Below are 21,146 nucleotides of genomic sequence, written 5' to 3'. Positions count from 1 at the left end.
AAAGAATGCAATAACTATCTCCCAGATAGTAAGTTGAGTCATGAGCAAAGCCCTTACCTGAAGCGAGAAAGAGGTGAAAAAAGAGGATCATGGTGCTCCTCAGGAATGGTTCTTGCCTGTGCCTCTTTCAGGCTGCCCCAAAGGTAAATTATCCTCCTGAGAATACCTGCATCAGGCTGTCACTGTTTCCATACAACTGAGTTTTGACCAGGCCCTTGGTTATTCAGCAGGAAAAGTATTTTGTTGAAATAGTTTATGACCACGTCTAATGAAAGCAGTAATTAATATCACCAATATAAAAAACTAAGGGCAAGACAAATCTCAGGAGCTAAGCATCTGTGCTAAAAACCAAAAATGGCCATGAGTCTATGAATCAGCAGGGCTTCAAGGCTCTAGTTCCTGGGATTCATCTGAGCGCTGTCTCCAGCACTTGTACAGTGACAGATTTGAAAACTCTGTGAGAACACAATCTCTTCCTATAAACGGAAGGATACCAAGGAGATGTGTATCTGAAAATGTAGTATTGACTTTGAAATATCTTTGAAATATAAAGTGTTTTAACGAGGAAGACTTTTAGAATGCGTTTTGCATCTTCACTGTGCGGTTCCAATCACGTTGAATGCGGTGACACAGGCTGGATTTCTTCCACACACTGAAGAATTCTGGTTGTGTACCTGCAGTTCAGCTCCTCTTCTCACTGCTGTCTAGCAAATGTAGGTTTAGCTTGGGGTTGAATGGAAGCTACAATGTTGCTGTTGAATTGTTGAAGTTGAATGTTGCTGTTTAGAAACAGCCCGGCTTGGGAAAAGCCTGCTTGCAAACATGAGAAAGTAACAAGATGTGCTAATTAGCTTCTTAGGAAGAAAGCACAGCAGCGAAACTTTTCGCACGGGGTATTTGGCCAGGAAGAGTGTCAGTGTAATACACAGACCTACACTCTCCCTCTCACCTGTGAATGGGGCGTTTTCACGAAGGTGGGGAGAAACCTCTGTTCCTTGCCCTCAGTCCCTGAAACCCCACATGAGCCCTTCAGGGCTTTTTCTTTTCTGCCCCTCTTTTCACACAACGGGGCAGTCTCTCTCCGTTGTTGGTGGCTCCTGCGCTTCTCAGGGGCAGGATTGGGCAGATAAACTGTGTTATGTCAAAGCTTGCTGTAAATACTTTGGGGTGCTTACACTCAGCTGAGGAAATACTGAAAACATCGTTGCAGAAACCCAGTGGGAGACGTTTCACACACACCAAAAGAGGCCAATCTCACTTTTTGACGGCTTCAGGTGAGGGTGGAAGAAACGGAGAACAGCAGAGCAGGCGCGTCTGAAGCGCGGGGGACCAGGTGGGGAAGGCGGGGGGTCGGTGCAGTGCGGGGTTCGGTGCAGCCTCGGGAGCGGGTCCAGGGGTCGGTGCAGTGCGGGGTTCGGTGCAGCCCCGGGAGCGGGTCCAGGGGTCGGTGTCGCAGGGGTTCGGTGCAGCCTCGGGAGCGGGTCCAGGGGTCGGTGTCGCAGGGGTTCGGTGCAGCCTCGGGAGCGGGTCCAGGGGTCGGTGCAGTGCGGGGTTCGGTGCAGCCTCGGGAGCGGGTCCAGGGGTCTGTGCAGTGCGGGGTTCGGTGCAGCCCCGGGAGCGGGTCCAGGGGTCGGTGTCGCGGGGGTTCGGTGCAGCCTCGGGAGCGGGTCCAGGGGTCGGTGTCGCGGGGGTTCGGTGCAGCCCCGGGAGCGGGCGCAGCCCGGACCCCGCGCAGGGAGCGGTGCCCGCCGGGCGGCGCTGCGGGCCTGGGGCGGGCGGGCGGGCGGCGGCGCCTCCGCCCCTGCCGGGCGGGCGGGGAGGGGCCGGGGCTGAGCCCCGCTCGCTCGGCTCCGCTCCGCCGGCTCCTCGGCAGGACAGCGTCCGCCCGCGGCTCGGGGCGGGAGGCGGCGGGACGGCGGGCAGCGCCCTTCGGAGGCAGAGGTACAGCTCCCCACGGGACCCCCTTTGTTCGGCGGCACCGGGGGCTCCGGCAGCCCGCGCGGGACGCGCCGCGGGGATGGGGAAGGGATGGGCGAAGGGATGGGGTCGGCGGTGCGGCGGCTCTCCCGTGAGGAGGGAGCGGCGGGGCTGGCGGCGGGTGCCGAGCGCGGCAGCCCCGGCGCCTCCCGGGCTCCCCTTCCCCGCTCCAAACTGCGGCTTCGGGACGCTCTGCGCGCGTGTGGCTGAGTGGAGCTCTGCGGGCTGGGACAGCGGCGTTCGGGCAGGAACGCGGTGCGCACACACACAGGGACGGTCCGCGGCTCGCTCCCTCAGATAGGAGTGTGTGTGTGTGTGTGTGCGTGCTCTTTCTGGGAGCAGAGCGTGGCATCTGTTTCTTCTTGTCTAAAATAATTACCCTGCGTGCGCGGCTTTGCTGAATTCAAAAGAACGGGCTCGGCTGTGGGGCTCGGGGGAACCGTGGGAAGGGTGCTGGTAACTTGGAGCAGGATGATGGATTCTGCTGTCGGGTAACGCTTGGAGAGGAGACTTGAGGAAGGGCTTTCCGGGGCAGGGTCATTGTCCCAGAGAACTTCCCCGAGGGGACGGGTTGGTGTAGCCTCCCAAGGAAGCCCGCCCGTCTGCGCCCATGGAGGCTGCTGGGATTCGGTGCGGGACATCTGCTGCGTTTTGGGAAGGGCATCCCTTTGTTCCTCGGAGTTGCCAGACTCCCCGCTGGAAAACAATGGCCCTCCCAGCAGAGCCCAGGGAGTGGGGCTGGCGGTGCAGTCACCAGGGGGTCCCGGGCTCGCTTGCCTTGCCCACGGTACCTCTGTGCTCACACGTGCTGTTTGCTTTCTCGAGTCATTTAAAGCTTTGAAATTTCAGACCATGTCATTAAATTAGTTGCTATGTATTTAGTCAGGACCACTATTCTAAGGGACTAATGTAACAGTAATGAAATAAAAGCTACCTATTCTTAAAATTTATGTCAGAGAAACCGTTTAAAATTTATCCAGATTGGAAATGACCACTGGTGTAAAGGTCAGGTAAAACTCCTGACTTTGTGATTTTTGTGTCGAATCATGAGCCTTCCATATCCGTCTGCCCTATTGTTAATTGTGAATTAAGGCTGGCAACAATCTGCCCATCCTTCCCTGGATGAATCATCACTTTGTCAAGCCCTGTGTCAAAAACAAGGCTTTCCCCAAAAGTGTGCAGTGTTAGAGAGCAGAAACAGTCCAACCCGTCTGTTAAAGTAAAGTTCAGTCTTTGGCTGCTTTTAAACATATAAAAGGTAATGACATTCTTCTCATCGTGTGCTTTTATTTCCAGTTTTCCCAGGCCTGAGTTTAAGAATGTCTTCAATTTAGTGCTTAATGAAGTGCTTTGCCTCTGGCTTAGTTTTGTGTGAGGGTGTAAGGGTTGGAGCGTTCCTATTGTCCCCAAAGTAACATCAAGTGGTCACTCCTTATGTTGGCTTGTAGCAGTTACTGGTGTGGTAGGTTTCCACAAGTCCCTCCATATCCTTAGCATGTTTCTGAAACACCTCTGTAGTGTTGGATACCTAAAAGGCTTCTAAAAACACCACGGACAGGTTGACTGCTCAGCAAAGTGAAGGTGAAAGGACTCATGAAAACATCTTAAATCACAGAAACTTGCCTTTTGCCTTTTTACTTTCCTTTTATATATATATATTTAATAATTTTAATAATGGTAAGAGACCTTCTTAAATCACACCTGTGGGGAGGAACTCTGTGAGGAAATGATGTAGGGCCGGTAGTTTAGCTCTGTTGTGTGTTAGCCCTTTCAGGCATTGTGCAAGGCTTGATGTGATTGCCTTTAGAAGGGCAAATGTACATTGCAAGCCTACTAGTGCTTCTGGGGGAAGGGAAAATAGAAGTCTGGCAAATGAGGAGAGGAAGTGGGAGAGAGCAATTGGAAACATAAGCAAAGCCATTAATTTTTCCCACTGTGCGCTCTTAAGAAACTGCTGGCAACATACTGGAGATACTCTGCCTCATGGAAGTGTCAGGGACTTGCTTCACATGATTCTCTGAGATCATCTGGTTTCCCTGAGCTCTGTGGGAACAGAAATTCTTCGTGTTGAAGTCCGATCTCCTCTTCCTTCGGCAGCAGTAGTAGCAGCAGCTTGGGAATTGGAGAGGAAGGTGAAAAAAGTGCCAGTGGGACAGTTTGGAGAAAAGCTCAGTTCTGGTGTAGGCCACGCTGGACACCGATTCCTCCTTTCACTTGCCTTGTGTGGTCAGAGCTGGGACAAATGCTGACATATCCACCAAAGTTCAGTGCCCTTTCAGACTGCTGAGCTTATTTAGCACAGCTCATGTACCCCAGACTGCCCTATAAATCTTACCGTATATTTCATTCATCTTTTTTTACTGTGCTAATGAACAGCAAACTGAAATGGAAAGTGGTGACTTGAGTGACTGTATGCATCAAGCTTGGGGAATTTCCTGCGTTTGATGAAAGACAAAAATAAAGGGTTTTTCCCTCCCTTACAGCTATGTAGTTAGTCTATTAAATTCTCAGAGCCTTCTAAGTAGCCTCTTCTGTTGTGGGACTAATGACAAAAATTTTAGGGAGATTGAAGTAAGCAATGACCAGCCCTGGAGTCTGTAACTTGATCTACAGCTTTTTCTCTTCAGCTGGGAAAGGAAGTAACAGCTCTTGTTACACCCTTATGTAACCTCTCCATTCATATCCTCCAAAAAAGAAGGAAACCAGAGCTTGATTTCTGGTGTATAAGCTAACATCAAGGCATGCTTTGTCATAAAGAAACAGTAAAGAATAACATTAATTTTCTTCTGTTTTGCAGTTCCCAGAATGAAAAAAAGGCCCCCAAACCCACAACCCTTCCGAAAGTTAAACATTTTAATTTTGCACTGAAGGGATAGTGGAAATCTCTGCAACTCTTTATCCTATGGTGTGAAGTAGCTCTTAAAGAGGATACTGCAACAAGGGTCTTTTTGTGAATCTTTCCTGGTGTGTTAGAGCATTAGTCTCAAACTTGCAGTTGTGCCCCGGTTTGCTTGTGGTTTGGGAAAGCTTTGGTCTTTTGGTGTATATTACTCCAGATTTTGGTTCTAAACAGTGTGGAGACCCCCTTTTTTTTTTGTTTGTTTGGTTTGGTTTTTTGTTTCCTGATAATGGCATAGCTTTTAGTAAAAACTGGACAGAAAGTTAATCTTTTTGCCTCTCCCAACTCCATTTTACTGGGAAATTTCCCTTTTGGTGTCACCAAGTAAACTTGTACCCATTTCTTGATATATATTTTAAGTCTGATAGTGGAGTCACCATGGTGATAAGAGAGTTTCAGTGAGAAAGATTAGTGCTTAAAATACAGTTTCAGAAGCAAAGAATAATTATCAAGTCCGCTTTCCAAATGCAAACTGGTTGGGGAATTCTTTAATGCAAACAGTAAAACAGGAGTAATGGACTCCAAGGCCATCTTTTTTCCAGTCCTCCATATTTTGGGAGGAAGGCAATCGAGAGGTGGTCATCAGCCTAAGTGACCAGATTTAACACTCCAGCAAACAAGCTGAAGGCTCAAGATAAGGAATCCAAATATCCTGACTCCCAAGGAGTAAGGGCGAGAAATGTTTACTGTTACTGAGATTTTCTTTCCTCTGCAGGGGTGGGGAGTGGGTGTACCTTGGCCTTAGGTAATTGCCTTGTCTCTGGTTTTGTGAAGTGCTGCCTTGGAACTGCTTCTTCGGTGTGGGTGCACTGGTAAACTTTCCCTTGTTCTCTCTGTCTTGGAGAGGCAGCAGCCCTTCCAAGGTTCTTGTATTGGCAGAAAGCTCTATGCTTCCTCTCAGGAGGACCATGAGAGCAAAAGACACCCAGAGGAAAGTAAGAGCATGTATCAAGGAGAAAAAGAGGAGATCATTGTGAGGAATAGGTGCTGAGTAAAAGATGGGTTGGTGGGTGTTGTACTATCAGAAGTGATTGTTGTAGATTTCTTTATTTTCTAAATGGAGGCAGCAGGGAAAGACTCATTTTTCCCTACTGTAAGGAGAAACCAGTTTTTAAAAGTCTGTGACCACAGCCTGGTCAGCACTGGTACAAGTTTCCTGGGCCCACAAATATGCTTTGTATGTGGGCTCTCTTGCTGTTTGCCTTATGCTTTTTTTTTCTGTAATATTCTATAATTTTCATAGTTTGTACACTCTAAAGTGCTACTGAAGGTACTTGGAATTGCCATAAGAGTACAAATATAAATTACAAGTAATAATAATTAAATTGTAGTCTTTGCTACAATGGAAAGAAAAACAGATAGTGAGCCATGACATCCTGAAATGTTTCATCACATCCCAAAAAGTTTCTACTCTTTTATAAGCATTTTCTTTATGGAGCCTGTTCTCCTTTTGTCTGCAAGAGTGTACTGGTGTTTGAGGATCTTTGAAAAGACTGGGCCTTAAGGTAACCACCAGTTTTCATGCACGATGGAGTATATACAGTGTCCTGATCCTGTGCTTAAATCCTTGCCAGTCACCTTTGAGAACCTGCACCTCAGAAATGAGAGCTGCTAGGTGATGAATTCTGTATCTTGGGAAAGCACAAGCAAAGGAAGTTACACCTGCTCTGTGTTCTAATGCCTTTGTGTTAAAACAATTTGAATCCAAATTACGGGTATCCTTTTATATCAAAGAGATATCCTTAAAGTCCCTATTGCATAAGGACTCTGGACTGTAGTGAGATGCCAGCCCTGCTTTTAGGAGAGCTGTTAAAGGGAGTGAGTTGCTATTAATCCTCTGCACTGTTCCTCTATGGAAGCAAATAAGCTACTTAACATAGAGACACTGGGGAAGAGACGAAGAGGTGCTGTTTTTTCTGGGACTGGGAACCAGTTCACTGTCCACTTAATAGCTTGGCTAGAGCTTTGTGTTTGAGGGCTGAGAATAGAGCTTCTCCTAGCAGAGCTCGTGCTTACCTGATGTGAAAGGAGGGATGCCTGGGATGTCTAAACTCCCAGCAAAAATAACAGCTGCTCTACCTCTTCATCAAGAGAAGTTTGGAGACAGGGTAGCAGAAAGGTGGTAGAGGTGGAAAGGCAGATTATTTTTGGGAATAGTTAAGCCTACAAGATAAACACGTGGTGTGTTTAGTGTCTGGAGACCCTTTGTAACTTTTGTGTGTGTAGGTCTGTGACTGATGGAGCACTTGAGGTTTGTTGTGCAGAGTCAGCTAGGGAAGTGCTAATTCCCTGTGAACCTTTGGAGAAGGAAAAAGTCACGAAGGGGGTGAAAACGAATCTCTCTATGAAGGAATATTCCTGGTAGTGATGAGGAAATATTGCTGCCGTGATGTACCAAGAACCTTCTGTACAGACTAATTTAAACCCTGCTTGGCCAAGATGGGCTCAAATAGGAGAGGGAGCAGAAAAGGATGATTGGGATGGTCAAGGAGGATGGAAAAGCCACTGAGAGGGAAGTAGGCAACTGGCTATGCATTAGTTGGAATGAAGTCCACTGAAATGAACCTCTGTCAATATTTCCCTGTGAGGGAGAAAACACATTTAAATTTAAAAACAAAACCAAACTCCAGCAGCATTAGCAAAGCCAGAAGAAGTGGATAGATTTAGTCTAGAAATAAGGCCCACCATAAGAACAGTTTCTCATGGAGAGGCTGAAAAGTGGCACTCTGGAGCACCGCCGTGCAGTAGGCATGGCTGTGAGATGCAGTGGGTTTGGCACCGGTCTGGAGCACACAGAACAGACACAGCTACAATCGCCATTGTTCAGCTCACAGCCTGCCGGACTTAAACGGGCTCGGGAGATTGCCTTCAGTGATCAAAGAGGGCAGGGCTCTGTGGAAACAAAGTTCTCTCCAGGAGAAACCCTGGAAAATCTTTTGGCAAGCAAGGGTAGTGCTGGAGCTCCTTGTGTCTTGTAACAGATTTCTGGAACACGGGGAGCTTGCCTGTATCTCGTGTGAATAGAACTTTTTGCTTCCTAAAAACTGCCAGATGACAGTTCTCACTGAAACACAGTGAGGGGAAACTTAGTAGCTGTGAGTGTGTGCTGAGTTTGCCTGCCATGGCTGTTTTCCATCTGTGGGAGTTGCTTTCCATTGATGTTTTAAGAAGGTGTCCCTCTCTAAATCTGTGAAGTGTTATATTTTATTTGGAAAATCTCTGTTTATTGTGCTAGTTGTTAATAAAAACACTGTCTGCTGGCTTTTAACTTCATGGACATCTGGGGAAGAGTGATTACCATGTGTTGAAATGCAACTTCACGAACCACTCCCATTGTCTGAAATAGCTCTTGATACAATACACAGGAAGAGCTGGAGATGCCTTGATTTAGAAATGGATGACTTTTATCCTCTAATTTCAGGTGTCCATCTGAAAATGACTGTTGAGAATGAAAATGACAAAATTGTGGATATAGGTAAACTACTTGAGACAAACAAACATGTCTAAACAGTACATGTTATTTATTTAAGTCTTGTCTTCCCTTAAATAGATTGGTTTTTATCTTAGGTTTGGGCAAGTAATGCTTCATTTTCCCACAGCACTTGCATCCAAATTATTTTATTGCTTTCCTCCATTGAAAAGTAAAAGTGTCTTGCTGGGCAGAAAATGATGTGCAGAATAGACAGTGATGGCAAGTGGTAGGGTGAAACGTTGCACTACTGTTTTGCCTTGGCAACCACTCCTGGGACTAGTTGAGTCTGACTTCCTGCAGGTTTTTCTCTTGTGATGGATTGACTTGCAAAGAAGTAATAATTTCCACTTGAAGCTTTTTCTGCAGCTAGGGAATTTTACAGAGCAATTTTTCTGCTCTGTGGTACTTAATAAGGGGTTTATTCTCCTCGCAACCCCATGTCTGATGGAATGATTATGCTCAGATCTCCTCTCCTACCTGCTTTTGTGTGGAAAATCAGCTGTTCTGTTGTCCTTTATTCTGTCCTTTTGCATGAAATTCAACATTAGACGTGTCTGAGAGAGTAGATGTGTAGACCAAGAGATGTACAGCTGTCATGATTTGTCTTATTTTCATAAAATACTAGGCTAAAAACATACCAAATGTTATTTACAAATATTACAAGGACAATGAGTTTTGGAGGAAAGGCCATTGCAATGGGCAAGAATAAGATCCCTGGCATGGTGTTTGGGTGACTTCTTTTCCTCCTGTTTTAAGTGGGAAAGGACAGGGAAATTTTTGCTTTACCCAGATTTTTGCTGCTTGGAGGATGATACGGGTGCATGGAAACTGTGGAAACCTGTGAGTGCCAACTGCTCTCAGCATTAGGGTGCACTCAGTTTTTGTGGCTGACTTATGCTGCATGGATACAGGCACCAATGCCTCTGCTGGGACCTGGATTTCCTGAAGCTCCTGATCAGGCCTGTGTTCATCTGTGACCGCTTTTAAGCCTGGTTCAGTGACTGCTGTGAGGGCTTTCTGTGGCTGCTTTTCCTTCTGCTCTTGGCAGCTGAGTGAAGCTGTGGTGTTACCTGGCCTGTTATTTCATTTTCTGCATATCTTCAGGGCTTATCACCCACCGCTTAACAGGCAACAAAGCACTTGAGCAGAAGATTAGCGTGTACTCTGGTATTTTAACCCTGTAGTATTATTAGGACATCTCTTAGTACCTGCCTTACCATTAGTGTTCCCTCCAGTTGTTCCACCACAAGCAGTTCTTTTGCCTGTGTCAGGGCTGTGTGGTTCCTGTGCTGACTGCAGGAAAGCAAGGTCTGATTGCTGCCCATGTGCTTGTGTGGAGTAAAAAGTAAAAATCCTATTTTAATCAAAGATCTCGATTACAGCTGATTGCTAGATTGCTCCCGAGGGGCTGAAACCTCAGTTGAAAGAAGTGATTTGACTTTGTGAGGGCTAATTGTCCGTATAAGTCTTTTGTAGGGATCTGCTACTGAGAGATCTTTTGAATCCAAGCTCCGGTGTGGTGGCAAGCTACTGGCGTGTGACATACAGCAAACAAAGAAGATCCCCTAATATAAATAAACGTTACCTCGGTTTTTGTGCCCCTGTTCTGTAAACGTAACCTTTGGACTGGGCAGAATCCCCCAAAATTGGCTGAAAACTTTAAGCGGCAGCTTGAAAGATTGAGATAATCAGTTTAAAAGGGCACCCACTGCTTAGTGGAGTTTGGCTATCCATTAGTAAAAGATTTTTTTTTTTCCTGAAAGAATGAGGGTGTTTTCTATGTGTCCATGTCCTGTCCTGAGAACTTTTTGAAAATTGTGTTGTCCAAAGAACACTGTCAGTCTGAAATCGAGTCTTTGGTTTAGGGGGAGAAGGCAGGACCATTGTCAACTTCTGGCTTTGCAGTCACACTTTGTTCCTTATTTTGGAAAGGATTCAAGGAAATCTTACGAAGGTGTATGTGCCAAAAATTGACCTCCTTTGTTACTGAATACTTTATCCCTTTCTGTAGATGTGGACCTGGAATGATTGTAAAACCCTGTGGCTAGGCAATGACTAAGAAAAGCTTAAATATAAGAAACCACCATGGATTCTGTTTCTGCTGAACTCAGTGGGAATTTAACCAGAATTTTGGACTGCAAATAGCCTTGGTAGTGAAGACCTATTTCTAGATGCATTGAAAACACCCAAGGTGTTTTCCCCATTAAACTAATCAAACTAAAAAAAAAAAGGAAAAAAGGACTCCAGAATAACCATTTACAGAAAAAGCCACTTCACACCTATATTCTTTGAAGCCTGTCAATATAATCCAAAATGTAAAGGAACATTCGCAGGGTAAAAATGGAGTAGCAGACATATTTTGACTGTATTTTCACAGCTGCTAAAGAAGAATACCTTAGCAACGTTGAAAGACCCAAATGTTTTTCACAAAACGTGGTGTGACTGTATGAACGACCCAGATAAGTTAAAGCAAGGCAGAATGTTGACTTAGGAAATAGATCAACCCCAGAGTGCGATTACTGGTGGCAGTTATTGTGTTGTGGTTGCACAATAATTATCAGAAGTAATTCGAAGACATGTACTACTGGGACTATAAAGGAGGAATAATAGAATAGATATACTCCATGGTCTCCTAGAGCAGGTAATATCCATGCTAATGTTATTCAAACTACTGGGAAAAAAACCCCAGAAAGTAGCCTTAGAGAAATGCAAACACAACCCCCTCGGGCTGCTGAATTATTTTGTTTTGCTTTTTTTTTTTTTAAGGAAGAGAAGGAGGGCAAAGCTGTACCTTCTGCATTCATGGCTTATGTGATTTTGGTTTTGTGGTAAGGCACTGTGCACCTTTTTGGTGATACCAGAGTTGTTCATAGTCTCATCATAATAGGAACAGAAGCATGAGAGAGGCATCTCTCTCACTTTAGGGGAGATTACTGCTTAGTGTGGGTTGTAACCAAGCTGGTGTAAAAATAAAAGAGAAAACACCCCACCCCCTCACCAAAACAAAAACCCCAATACCCCCCCAACAAGCCCCCAAAAACTTCAGCAACAACCAAACCTCTCACTTCTGAATTTATGAAGAGGCTGAGTCCTGTTAATGAAGCAAGTTTCATCCACTGTTTACGTCAGGCGGAGATAATGTCCCAGCGAACATTTTTGTACATGTCCTAATGCAGTTTAATTACCGCACTATCAGTTTTGCTAAACTGCAGTTAAGGCTCCATTGTTGAACTATTAAAAGATGATATAGCCTCACGTGGTTGCAGCTGTTTGTTCAACAGTACCTTAAGTGGCCTGATTCTTCCTTGAAAAGTACCCAATCTTTAGATAAACGCGTGGTGTTCCGTAGCAGAGGCCAGCAGAGCATTCTTTTCTCCTATGGAATTCTCTGGTCAGATCTTCTGTCATCTAAATTGCAGTCACTGGTGCGAAACTGCCCTAATCTGATGTTGCTGAAGGGCTGTTCCCATTTAGCTGATGCTGAATGCAAACATTCCTGTGGTCCCGATACGAATACACCCCGTAATGCCGCATTTTACTTTTGTAATTCAGCAGAGCTGTTTGCTGTTAGGTGCATTTTACTTTTGTAATTCACCAGAGCTGTTTGTTGTCAGGCGCTCAAGGAATCCGGCACACGTGTGTAATGTTCAGTGCCCACGGAAATTTAAGAGGGGTTGCACAAGGCTTCAAATAACAGCTCTTGCTTGGTAGGTAAGATATGAGAAACACCAGGCAATTCAAAAGCTCCGAATTATAAACTTTTCCAATTTGGAAAACACTGGTTTGTTCAGTAGGACTGCGAGAAAAAAGGGAATTCAGAAGCTATTCAGATACTGGCAAAAACAAAAGGAAAGATGGAGAGTCAGAGGAAGCATTTTAGTTCTTTGAGTGCTTTTACTGTTGTTGCGATATCCATTAACATTCCTTCCTGCAATTTGTCTGTCACGTTCCTCAAGTCCATTTTCTTGCAGGAAAAAGTAGTGGGCTGCACCATGGAGCTGTTCTCTGCCTGCTCTTTTCCACAGGACACGAGTAACAATTGAGAGCAGTCACAGCTGGGAAGGAGGGTGCAGGTGTTCCTGCAGGCTGTGGCCAGGCAGCAGATGGGAGGATCTGGAGGGAAAGCCAGGGTTTCCTCTGGATGATATCAACCTTTTTTCACACATGCTGATGTCGGGAAATGTAGCTCGGAGTGAAAAGGGCATTGTAACAGTTCAGCTGCAGAGGCTGCCTCAGTTTGCCTGGTGAACCAGCACAGGGTGTTTCCAATGAACTTGCACCTTTAGGGCATCAGTCAGAGGCTGGTGAGACACAAGGTCTGCTGGGCAGCAGAACAGGATAAATTTAAATCCTGCCTCTTGCTAAATTGGTACTTTAGGCTTGTCATGAGCAGCAGCACGAGATTATGGGTGCAGCCCCTTTTGGTTTTATTTTGTTCAAGTAATGACATTGTGTCCTTGGCTGCTTTTTGCAGCAGTGGCCTGTCAATGTCCCCATTCTGCGTGGGCTGATTGCTCCCGGACAGAGAAACCAGGAAGGGATGGGCAAGCATAATTACAGCCTGACAGGGGCTCAGGATCAGACCTGAACATGAAATCAGCTTGAGCACCACTATTGGGTTACTGATGTTGCACATTGTCCCTGTTAAGACTTATGAAAGAAAAAGGGGGTTATCTTCTACAGTGAGCTGGTTGTAGTGAAACCAAAGGCTTGGGTTTTTAAAATGTCTTTTTAAATTTTTTTTTTATTTTTTTTTTAAATAATCAGAGCTTGACACTTATGTGAGTATATCTGTGTCAGTTTTGATGGTAGGGAAATTGTCCTCTTGCTACAATGCCTGGAAAGAAAAAAACCACCCAAGCCACCTCTGCAGACAGGGATAGTTCCAGTGCACCAAACTCTTGAGTGTGAGGCAAGGGCTGCACAGCTGTAGGAAGCTGTTGACAATTGTTGCTGTTCTGCTGTTGGAGGGTGATGTGGAAAACCTTGGACAATTCTGTGATGTGCTGTGTGCCAATAACAGGGCATTACTTCATTTCCCCCGTGGAGAATGTGTGCATTTAATTGTACAAGACATTGGGGTTTTGCCTATTCTCTGTATCCTCTTCTATTTATAGTTCTCATTAACTGTTATTTCAGAATGGCCAGTGATGTGGCTGCTGTGGCTGTGGGATGCTGTGATTTTTAATTTGCCATCTTTGTGGCCAAGGGGGGCAAGAAGGTTTTAGGTTCAACTGGCCTGGCTGGATGGCAATCCCAGGCACTGCAGGCAGTGGGTACAGCAGTCTGTATTTGAAAAGGCTCTGTGTGGCCTGGGAGTGTGTGGATAAAAGCATTTTAAAGACATAGCCCGTCCAGCACTCTTTCCTCCCAAGTATGTTGTCCAACATAAAACAGATCAAACTGTAAAGGGTTACTGAATTGACTTTTAAATTTTTTTTCTGAGAATTGAAACATGTTGTAAATGTTCTCACTCCATTGAATTAAGGCTTAGATATGAGACCAAAGGGAGGAAGAATAGATTTGACAACTCCCTACAGAGAAAGGAGATATTTTGAAATGCTGCCAATCTTTCCTTTAGGGACAAGAAGGGTAAATTTGGGAGAAGCCTCAAGTGGTAAGTGGGTATGGGTGAGACCAGGGAATGTTGGGGGAACAACCTGATCCTCCTGATCTCTCAGGCACTGGGAGCAGGTGGTGGTCCCATCCCTCTCATAGATCTGGTCCTTGAAAATGGTTCTTGAGAAGCACTCATTTTTTAAAGGTGTGGCACAAGGAAGCCACTTGTTTTATGTACTGCTGTCCAAACTGTGGTGAGCACGCTGTCAGCAGTGCTGGTGGGAAATATTAACAGCTGCAAGGCATCTCTGAGAGATGGCAAATACTTGGACATGGATTTGGATTGAGTTTCTGAGCTTTTTCTGAAGTTTAGCCATGTAATGTTGCAAGGGTTGGATTATTTTTTTTCCTTCTGTGTAGTGTGCTGATTTTTGACATTTTTTTATGAGACTACTTCTAAAATTAACATTTGGTATCTTGAAAGTGCTATATATCGATCTTCTACTACATTCTTCTAGTAGATTAATTTCAGTTATTAAGCCCTATTTAATTGATTAATATACGTTTAAACACTGTTGCTTTCTCTTAGCAGTGCTTTCCCCCCCTCTTTTTACCTCAGATAGACACCAAATTATCCCACAGGCTGGATTTTTCTTTGTTAGCTAAACCAGAGTAGGGATTATGATTGGATTCCACCAAAGCAAAGGGCTAACAACACTGGTATGGCAGAATACTCTTGAATCATACACAAGTGTAGGGGGTCATCTTTCATGAATTTTTGCAAAGGCTAGGCTATTGAAAATGGATTTGAGCAATCAGTATTATATAAGTTGTCTCAGACTGTTCAATTTTTTCATCGTTTGGGTTTCTAGTATTTTCTAACTCACAAGTTAATAAAAAATATTTTAATCATAGAATGCTGTAAATTATTGTGGGGAAAAAAAACCAAGCTGAAAATTAACCTTTGACCATAAAATGGAACTTTTCCCGTATATTGGTAAGTCAATTTCTGTATACAACTTTTTTGATCCGACTTACAATAGTAGATATAGTGTCTTCCTGCACTTCTTCTGCAAAACATGCCACTGAGTTTGGGAATACGTGGATGTTTTTGATGGGTTTGGCTGCTCTTGCTCTTGAAATTCTCAAGCAGTGATGCATGAAGTGTGGTAGGTGGTATGTAATTTCACAATGGTAAATGAGGTATTGTACTTAGAATTTAAATTTTAGGTTTAAATTGCCCTTATTAGGATTTTTGTGTTGGCTTTTTTATGTATTTGGCCACAAACCCATTATTTAATAAGTTCCATACTTGAGAAGGGCTTTATTTTTTTCAGCCTTCAAAAGTTATTTGAGCATTAGTTGATGTATGGGAAGTAATTAGGTCACTGAAACAAGATTGGTAGTTTAAAGAATTTGTCTTAATGGGATTCAGAAGCTGAAATTATACCTCTGAAAAGATTCTATGAATGTTTAAAATTTTTTGGTGATTCAGAGAGGTGAATTTTTAAGAATAAAAGTATCTTTCTCTACAAAAATATTTGTCCAGTGTTTCTGTTTAAAATAAATGCCCTTTTGTTTGTTTAGCAGAGTTGACTCAGCTTTGGTTGGTTACCATAGTTCAGCACTGTTTTTGCATTTCCATGTGAATTTCTAGTAATTCCCAGGCTTGGTTCAGGTTTTGGGGATCTTTTTGTATTGCTTTGTTAGCTGCCTGTGGAGCTGTGCTGCTCTTCGTTGAATTTGGAAAAACATCAAGCAAGACTTAAGTCTTGATCTAAAATCTCTCAAATGCCATTCACTGATGAAAAACATCAAATAACTTTTAGTAAAGTGGTGGCTGCAGGCAGAAGGGAGAGATAAAAGACTTAGCTTGTTTTAAATTAGTCATTTAATTGGAGAGGGACTATGGCAACGTAGCATTGATTATATAAGGTAATAGCTGCTCAATGGCATTTTGGGAATCAAGAACAAAATGTTTAGAATTAAAATGTACAGCAGTGGTAGGGGGACCAAGGACAGCCTGGTAGCATTCTGTAGCTGGGAGGTGGCAGCTGCCTGGTGAAGGTGAGCTGTTGTTCTGTGCAGCTGTAGCTGGTCCTTGGTTTGTGTGGTCAGCAAAGCTGTTCTCTCACCTCTGGGTCCCTGTTTGCTGGCTGCTGCTGTGAATCTGTCCATTTTTTGGTCTCCTCACAGAAGCTGAAAGCAGTAACTGTGTGCCCAGGGTTCTTGGGGAGCTCAGTAATCTCCAGCACTGGGATTGGAGGGAGGAAAGGCTGGGAGAATCAAATAAGTGCTAAGTTTTGGGCTGACCTTGACTTCTTTGTCTAAATGACTTCCTTTATCAGCCTTGCTTACTTTGATTCTGGTCTCCTGTTCAAGCCCAGCTTCTGGCTTTTGCCACTCGGGTTATGTTGATGCAGTGTCTCCACTTGTCAGCTGGATTGTTGCTGCCCCATGAAAATGTTCTCTCAAGCAACAAAATGACAAGCAAATGAAGTCATTTGGCATGTTCATGTAGCCAATACCAGCACTGTACTGGAATACAGGCACTCTAGAGCCCAGGATTCATGAGCTAAGATCAAATACTGTGGGTTTTTGTCTCTGAGTGGGTTCATTGAGTTGGTTTCCATTTCGATATTAATGGAGTTGGAGAAATGCAAGTAAGGGTAACAAGGAAATTCCAGTTAGGGTTATTGACAAATTTAAACCCAAGTTTGGAGATCCTGATGAAGCCTTTGATAAAACACAGCCTTGCATGCACTTGAATATTGAAGTCATCCAAATACTCTGGTTGTGATGCCCACTGGAATTGTCATTCCTGTTTCTAGGAGTTTCATGTTTAATGTAACCAGTAGGCATTGTTGACTATTAGAAATTAAATTTTGGAATCATGTGGACTGCCTGGGTAGATGCAATGACTTTGAGAATGTTCCTTGGAAACGTAATTTTAATGTAGTATTCTTTTAACTTTTATTCCTGAAGCAGTGTGAGTAGGTAATGCCTGTGAATAATTAGAATAACCTTCAGCTAACATTTGCTGTTTGTTTTAGTCTTGTTTCTTTTGTTTTTCCCAGGACAAAATGGCCAAAATGGAGGTCAAGACATCACTTTTAGATGACATGATAGGGGTGGGAGATATGGTTCTTTTAGAGCCACTTAATGAAGATTCCTTCATCAACAACCTGAAGAAGCGCTTTGATCACAATGAAGTTTATGTGAGTATATGTTAAAAAGTAACATCCTATGGGGAGCTATGCTGTCATTCTTAAGATATGTGTTTATTTATAAGGATACACACAGACTGAGTGCCTGAACCTTATCTATTGCATTAGGGATGTTTTAAACCTTACTTGTGCTGTAGTCTTTCCTGTACTGCATTCTTTGCATTTGATCTTTCCCATCTGGGATATTTTTGCTTTTTCGCCGCTGCACGACACGGAGGACCTCTGATTTTCATAAAGAACACTTTATGAAAGTGCTGCTGACAGTAAATTTGGTGCTCCTGTTGTCAGAGGGCATCACAGATGTAAATAATTCACTTGCAGGGAAGGCACTTCCATAATATTAGGGTGAGCTGAAGCAGAAACAATACATGCTTGGAATATGCTAAGGGTAACTTAAATATTGCCTGCTATCTCTGATTTGCAAAAAGGCTGTGTTTATTAAAATGGTTGGATTTTAAACTAAATACAATGAGCTTGGATATATGTGGAAGTAATCAAAGTCTTCAGGCATATTAATCTCTGAGTGATGATCAACAGGAGAGATGTTGTGAACTGGCAGTTGAAACACAGGCAGGGAATGAAGAGGCAAATGGTGATTCCAGTTAAGCCTTTCATTTCCTGCTTCATCTCTTTGTTCCACTTTTGCTAAAATGTGCACTGTATTGTATCTGTTATACTGCTTAGGCTGTGTGAACTTAATGGTTTGTAGAGACTTTCCAAGGCTGCTGGTGAGCCTAAATATTTAAGCCAAAGTATATCTATGGTCTGGAAGCAATTGTGTCTGCAGCTTACTAAAATCAAATAGTTGTTCTGTACTTAATTATAATTTAGCCTTCCCCCCCTTTTTAATTTTTAGTGTGATTATATTTTTCATTCTTGCTAAGCATTTGAACCATCATGGTTTCATTATACTGGAGAACGGAAAGGAGAAGGTATGAGGGGATCTGTGCTATTTTTGTTTGCTTCATCTATCCTCTTATAGTCTGTGTTTTTGTACCTCTGCTATTCATTGTCTGCCATGTCTTTGTTCTCAAGCAATTTTCTTGTTCAACCCTGGCTGCTCCCTTTTCTGGAGACATTAGGATGGTAATACCTGACTAATTAGGTTGGTTGCTCCTGACTGCTATTGTATCATCTCCACCGATTTGCGACTTCAGGTTGTACTGACAATTTAAATTAAACCATAAATTTAGATTAAGAAAAGACTCTCAGTATCCATGAAAACCTTGTTGAAGAAGAAACCAAAACAATGTATATTTGTGGAAACTTTCTCTATGGATAACCCTTGGATGTTGATACAAGCAAGTAGATATCAGACTTCTCTTTCCTGCTCTTTCATCTTGCTTCTGGTAAATCCTTCATTTTCAACAGCTGCAGTGGTTGCCTCCTCTGGGATTCAGAAGTTTTTTTTTCCAGTCAGTGGCTTGTACACTTAACATGCTTCACAGCAGTTTTAGGGTTAATACTCGGTTTCTAATACTTACAGTAACAGTGGGTGATACTGAATCATCTCATTCCATTTAACTCAAGAAAATAGGAAGGAAAAGACAGCTATTTGCCTGGAGATTAAAGGAGGCAGTAGCACCCAGCCCAGTCTTTGAGCTGTATTTGAAAGTATTATTTAAAGCATTAAAGATGCAAACCTGTTCTGTGTGGGCATCCTGGACTACACAGTTCCTTATGAAGGATTGCTATAAATCTTAGGGGAGTGGATTTCTCAAGGTGGTGGTGGTGGTTTTTTTTTTCTGTCAACCACCATGGATTGGGAAGTATTTAGTTTAGTTACATGTTTCTGCTTAATTCAGACTGGATAGTTTTTTCTTGAAAGAAACAGAATGTTTTAATGGCAATTGGTTGTTCTGTTTTGTTATGAGCTAGTTGTTCAAACACACAGTTCTTTGAGATGGTGACAGTGAAGTATGTATTTCCCCCAGTTTCTGATTCTGCTGCACCTGGCACTGATGTGCAATATAATTATCTGTATTATGTGCTTTGATAGGTGATACCAGGTGCCACTTTTCCCTAGCAATGTAGGATCCTTTGGCTTGCAGGTGGGAAAGTCTGCTTTTTCAAGGTCTTAGAAGCTCTGTTTGTGAATCCATAGTATGAAGGCCAAATGTTGTAGATCTTTGCAAATATTAAAATATTCACTACACACAATGATGGAAAAAAGAGATGTTCATGCCTGTGCCACATGCTGCTACCAAGTATGCAGGTTACTTGTGATGCTGCATGGTTTTATTCACCAAATCACTTGAGGAATATTGTCTCTTCTCCATATCAGCTGAGTTTTGCTGCCTTGCAGATTTTCATGCCTCTGTTGCATATTTTAGAAAACTTGTAAAACAGTAACAGTTGGAGTGGTGCTCACTGTAACAACCACATTAATTTTCAAGTACAAACTCTTCTCTAGTTCTCCATGTTGCCACCATGCACGGCAACTACACTTGGCATTTCTGGTTTCAGACTCTGATGAGGACAATGGAGCCTCTGTTACACCTGGAAGTAGGGCTTGTTTTACCATGTGAAACCTGTAGTTTGCATCCTGGGGAAACCAAATCGCGCTGTTCAAGAGCTGCTGCCGGTGCTTAACCAAGACTGCAGATCTCTGCTGCTCCAACAAGCTACATAGAGAAATTCTCTCAGGATCCTTTCAGGGGGCAGTGGGAATGGATTTGTCCTTTAATGACCCAGCTGTGGGCTTAAGCTCAGCCCTCATGTCAGTGTTCCACTGCAGACATTGCCAGAAGTTGTGTCCAAGTTTACAGAGCAAAGTCAAGCTGCAGCAAACCAGGCTTACCCAACACGGTTTTCTAAGCTGTTTCCTGCCGACTGAAGGCTCTGTCTGTGCTACACATGTTAGTTCTAAGGGGGAGTTGCAGTTGTAGCCTTCAAAAGGGTTTGTTGGGAGGAATGAGACCTGTAACGTGGGTAGCTTTGAAGATGTTGTAAGGTTGGCCAGATGCTGCATGATCATGTTAGCCAGTCTTGGTAGGGAAATGCACAAAGACGGCTTAAAGGAGAGATGGGCACAAGCTTTTTAGGAAAGCCTGTTGTGACAGGAAGAGGAATATTGGTTTTAATCTCAAAGAGGGTAGATTTAGAGTATATAATAAGCAAGAAATTTTTTTTATGATGTGGATAGGAAAACACTGTAACAGGGTGTCCAGAGAGGTGGTAGATGCCCCATCCCTGGAAACATTCAAGGTCACCATGGAGATGGACTCTGAGCAGCCTGGTCTAGTTGGAGATGTCCCTGCTCATTGCAGAGGGGGTTGGACTACAGACCTTGAAATATTCCTTCCAACCCAAACACTCCTGTGATCCTATGAAATGTGGGAGTCAGATCGAGCATTCACTGAACAATGCCAAACCTCTCCCCTCCCCATAGCCAAAGATGACAAGATACTTGGGCTCATTCCACCAGAAGGTTTTTTGCCTTTTCTAGTCTCTCAGTTGTTATGTTTGATGCTGAATGTTTGATGTTGGGCATCCTAGTGCCAGCTCTGTTTACCCCTTTGAAACTCTAGATCTCCACCATCAGAGCTCCCTTTGCAAAAGCATTTCAATTTGGATCCTCTGATGGTCCTTTTGTGTCATCCCAGGCACACTCACTGTTCAAGAACATTGGCAAAGTTTCATGCCATGGTGCAATGAATTCCCTCCTAAGAGTGAGGGCACAGACTGTGGCTTGATTACCTGTTGTTCAATTTTATGTGTATTTGGTGGAAAGTTTAATAGACTTGGGTGTTCTGTTACACACTAGAGTGCAAAGCTGGAGGCTGTGCCTATAAAAATAAGCATGAAGGCTGGTGGAGCTGGAGTTAGGCCAAATATTCTACTAAAGACCATCAAATTCTGCAGTAATCTCATGCTGAGGGGCTTTGGGAGGGGGAGGGTTTGTTGGGTAACACACATGTGTTAATTGGAAATGGGAATCTTAGAGTTTAGTCATGTCTGGAAACGTCTGAGGTATGTCTGACCAAGAAAAATCTCATTAGAAAGCTGTAAT

At 43.6% G+C, this 21,146-nt stretch overlaps 1 protein-coding gene across 2 annotated transcripts in view; it reads left to right on the top strand.

Annotated features, from left to right (window-relative positions):
• The first annotated feature begins 1,805 nt into the window (after window positions 1-1,805).
• MYO1B (myosin IB) overlaps window positions 1,806-21,146 on the top strand; it is a 107,971-nt gene continuing 88,630 nt past the window's right edge. For both annotated transcript variants that reach the window (XM_063399881.1, XM_063399880.1), the window contains exons 1-2: window positions 1,806-1,941; window positions 16,985-17,125. In XM_063399881.1, coding sequence (XP_063255951.1) covers window positions 16,991-17,125 — 135 coding nt within the window. In that variant the 5' untranslated portion in view covers window positions 1,806-1,941; window positions 16,985-16,990. The remainder of the gene's footprint in view (window positions 1,942-16,984; window positions 17,126-21,146) is intronic.

Source organism: Prinia subflava, chromosome 6 (genome assembly GCF_021018805.1).
Source record: "Prinia subflava isolate CZ2003 ecotype Zambia chromosome 6, Cam_Psub_1.2, whole genome shotgun sequence".
In the NCBI taxonomy this organism is placed as follows: Eukaryota; Metazoa; Chordata; class Aves; order Passeriformes; family Cisticolidae; genus Prinia; species Prinia subflava.
Note: the sequence above shows the minus strand (reverse complement) of the source record. Positions and strands in the feature narration are given on the sequence as shown.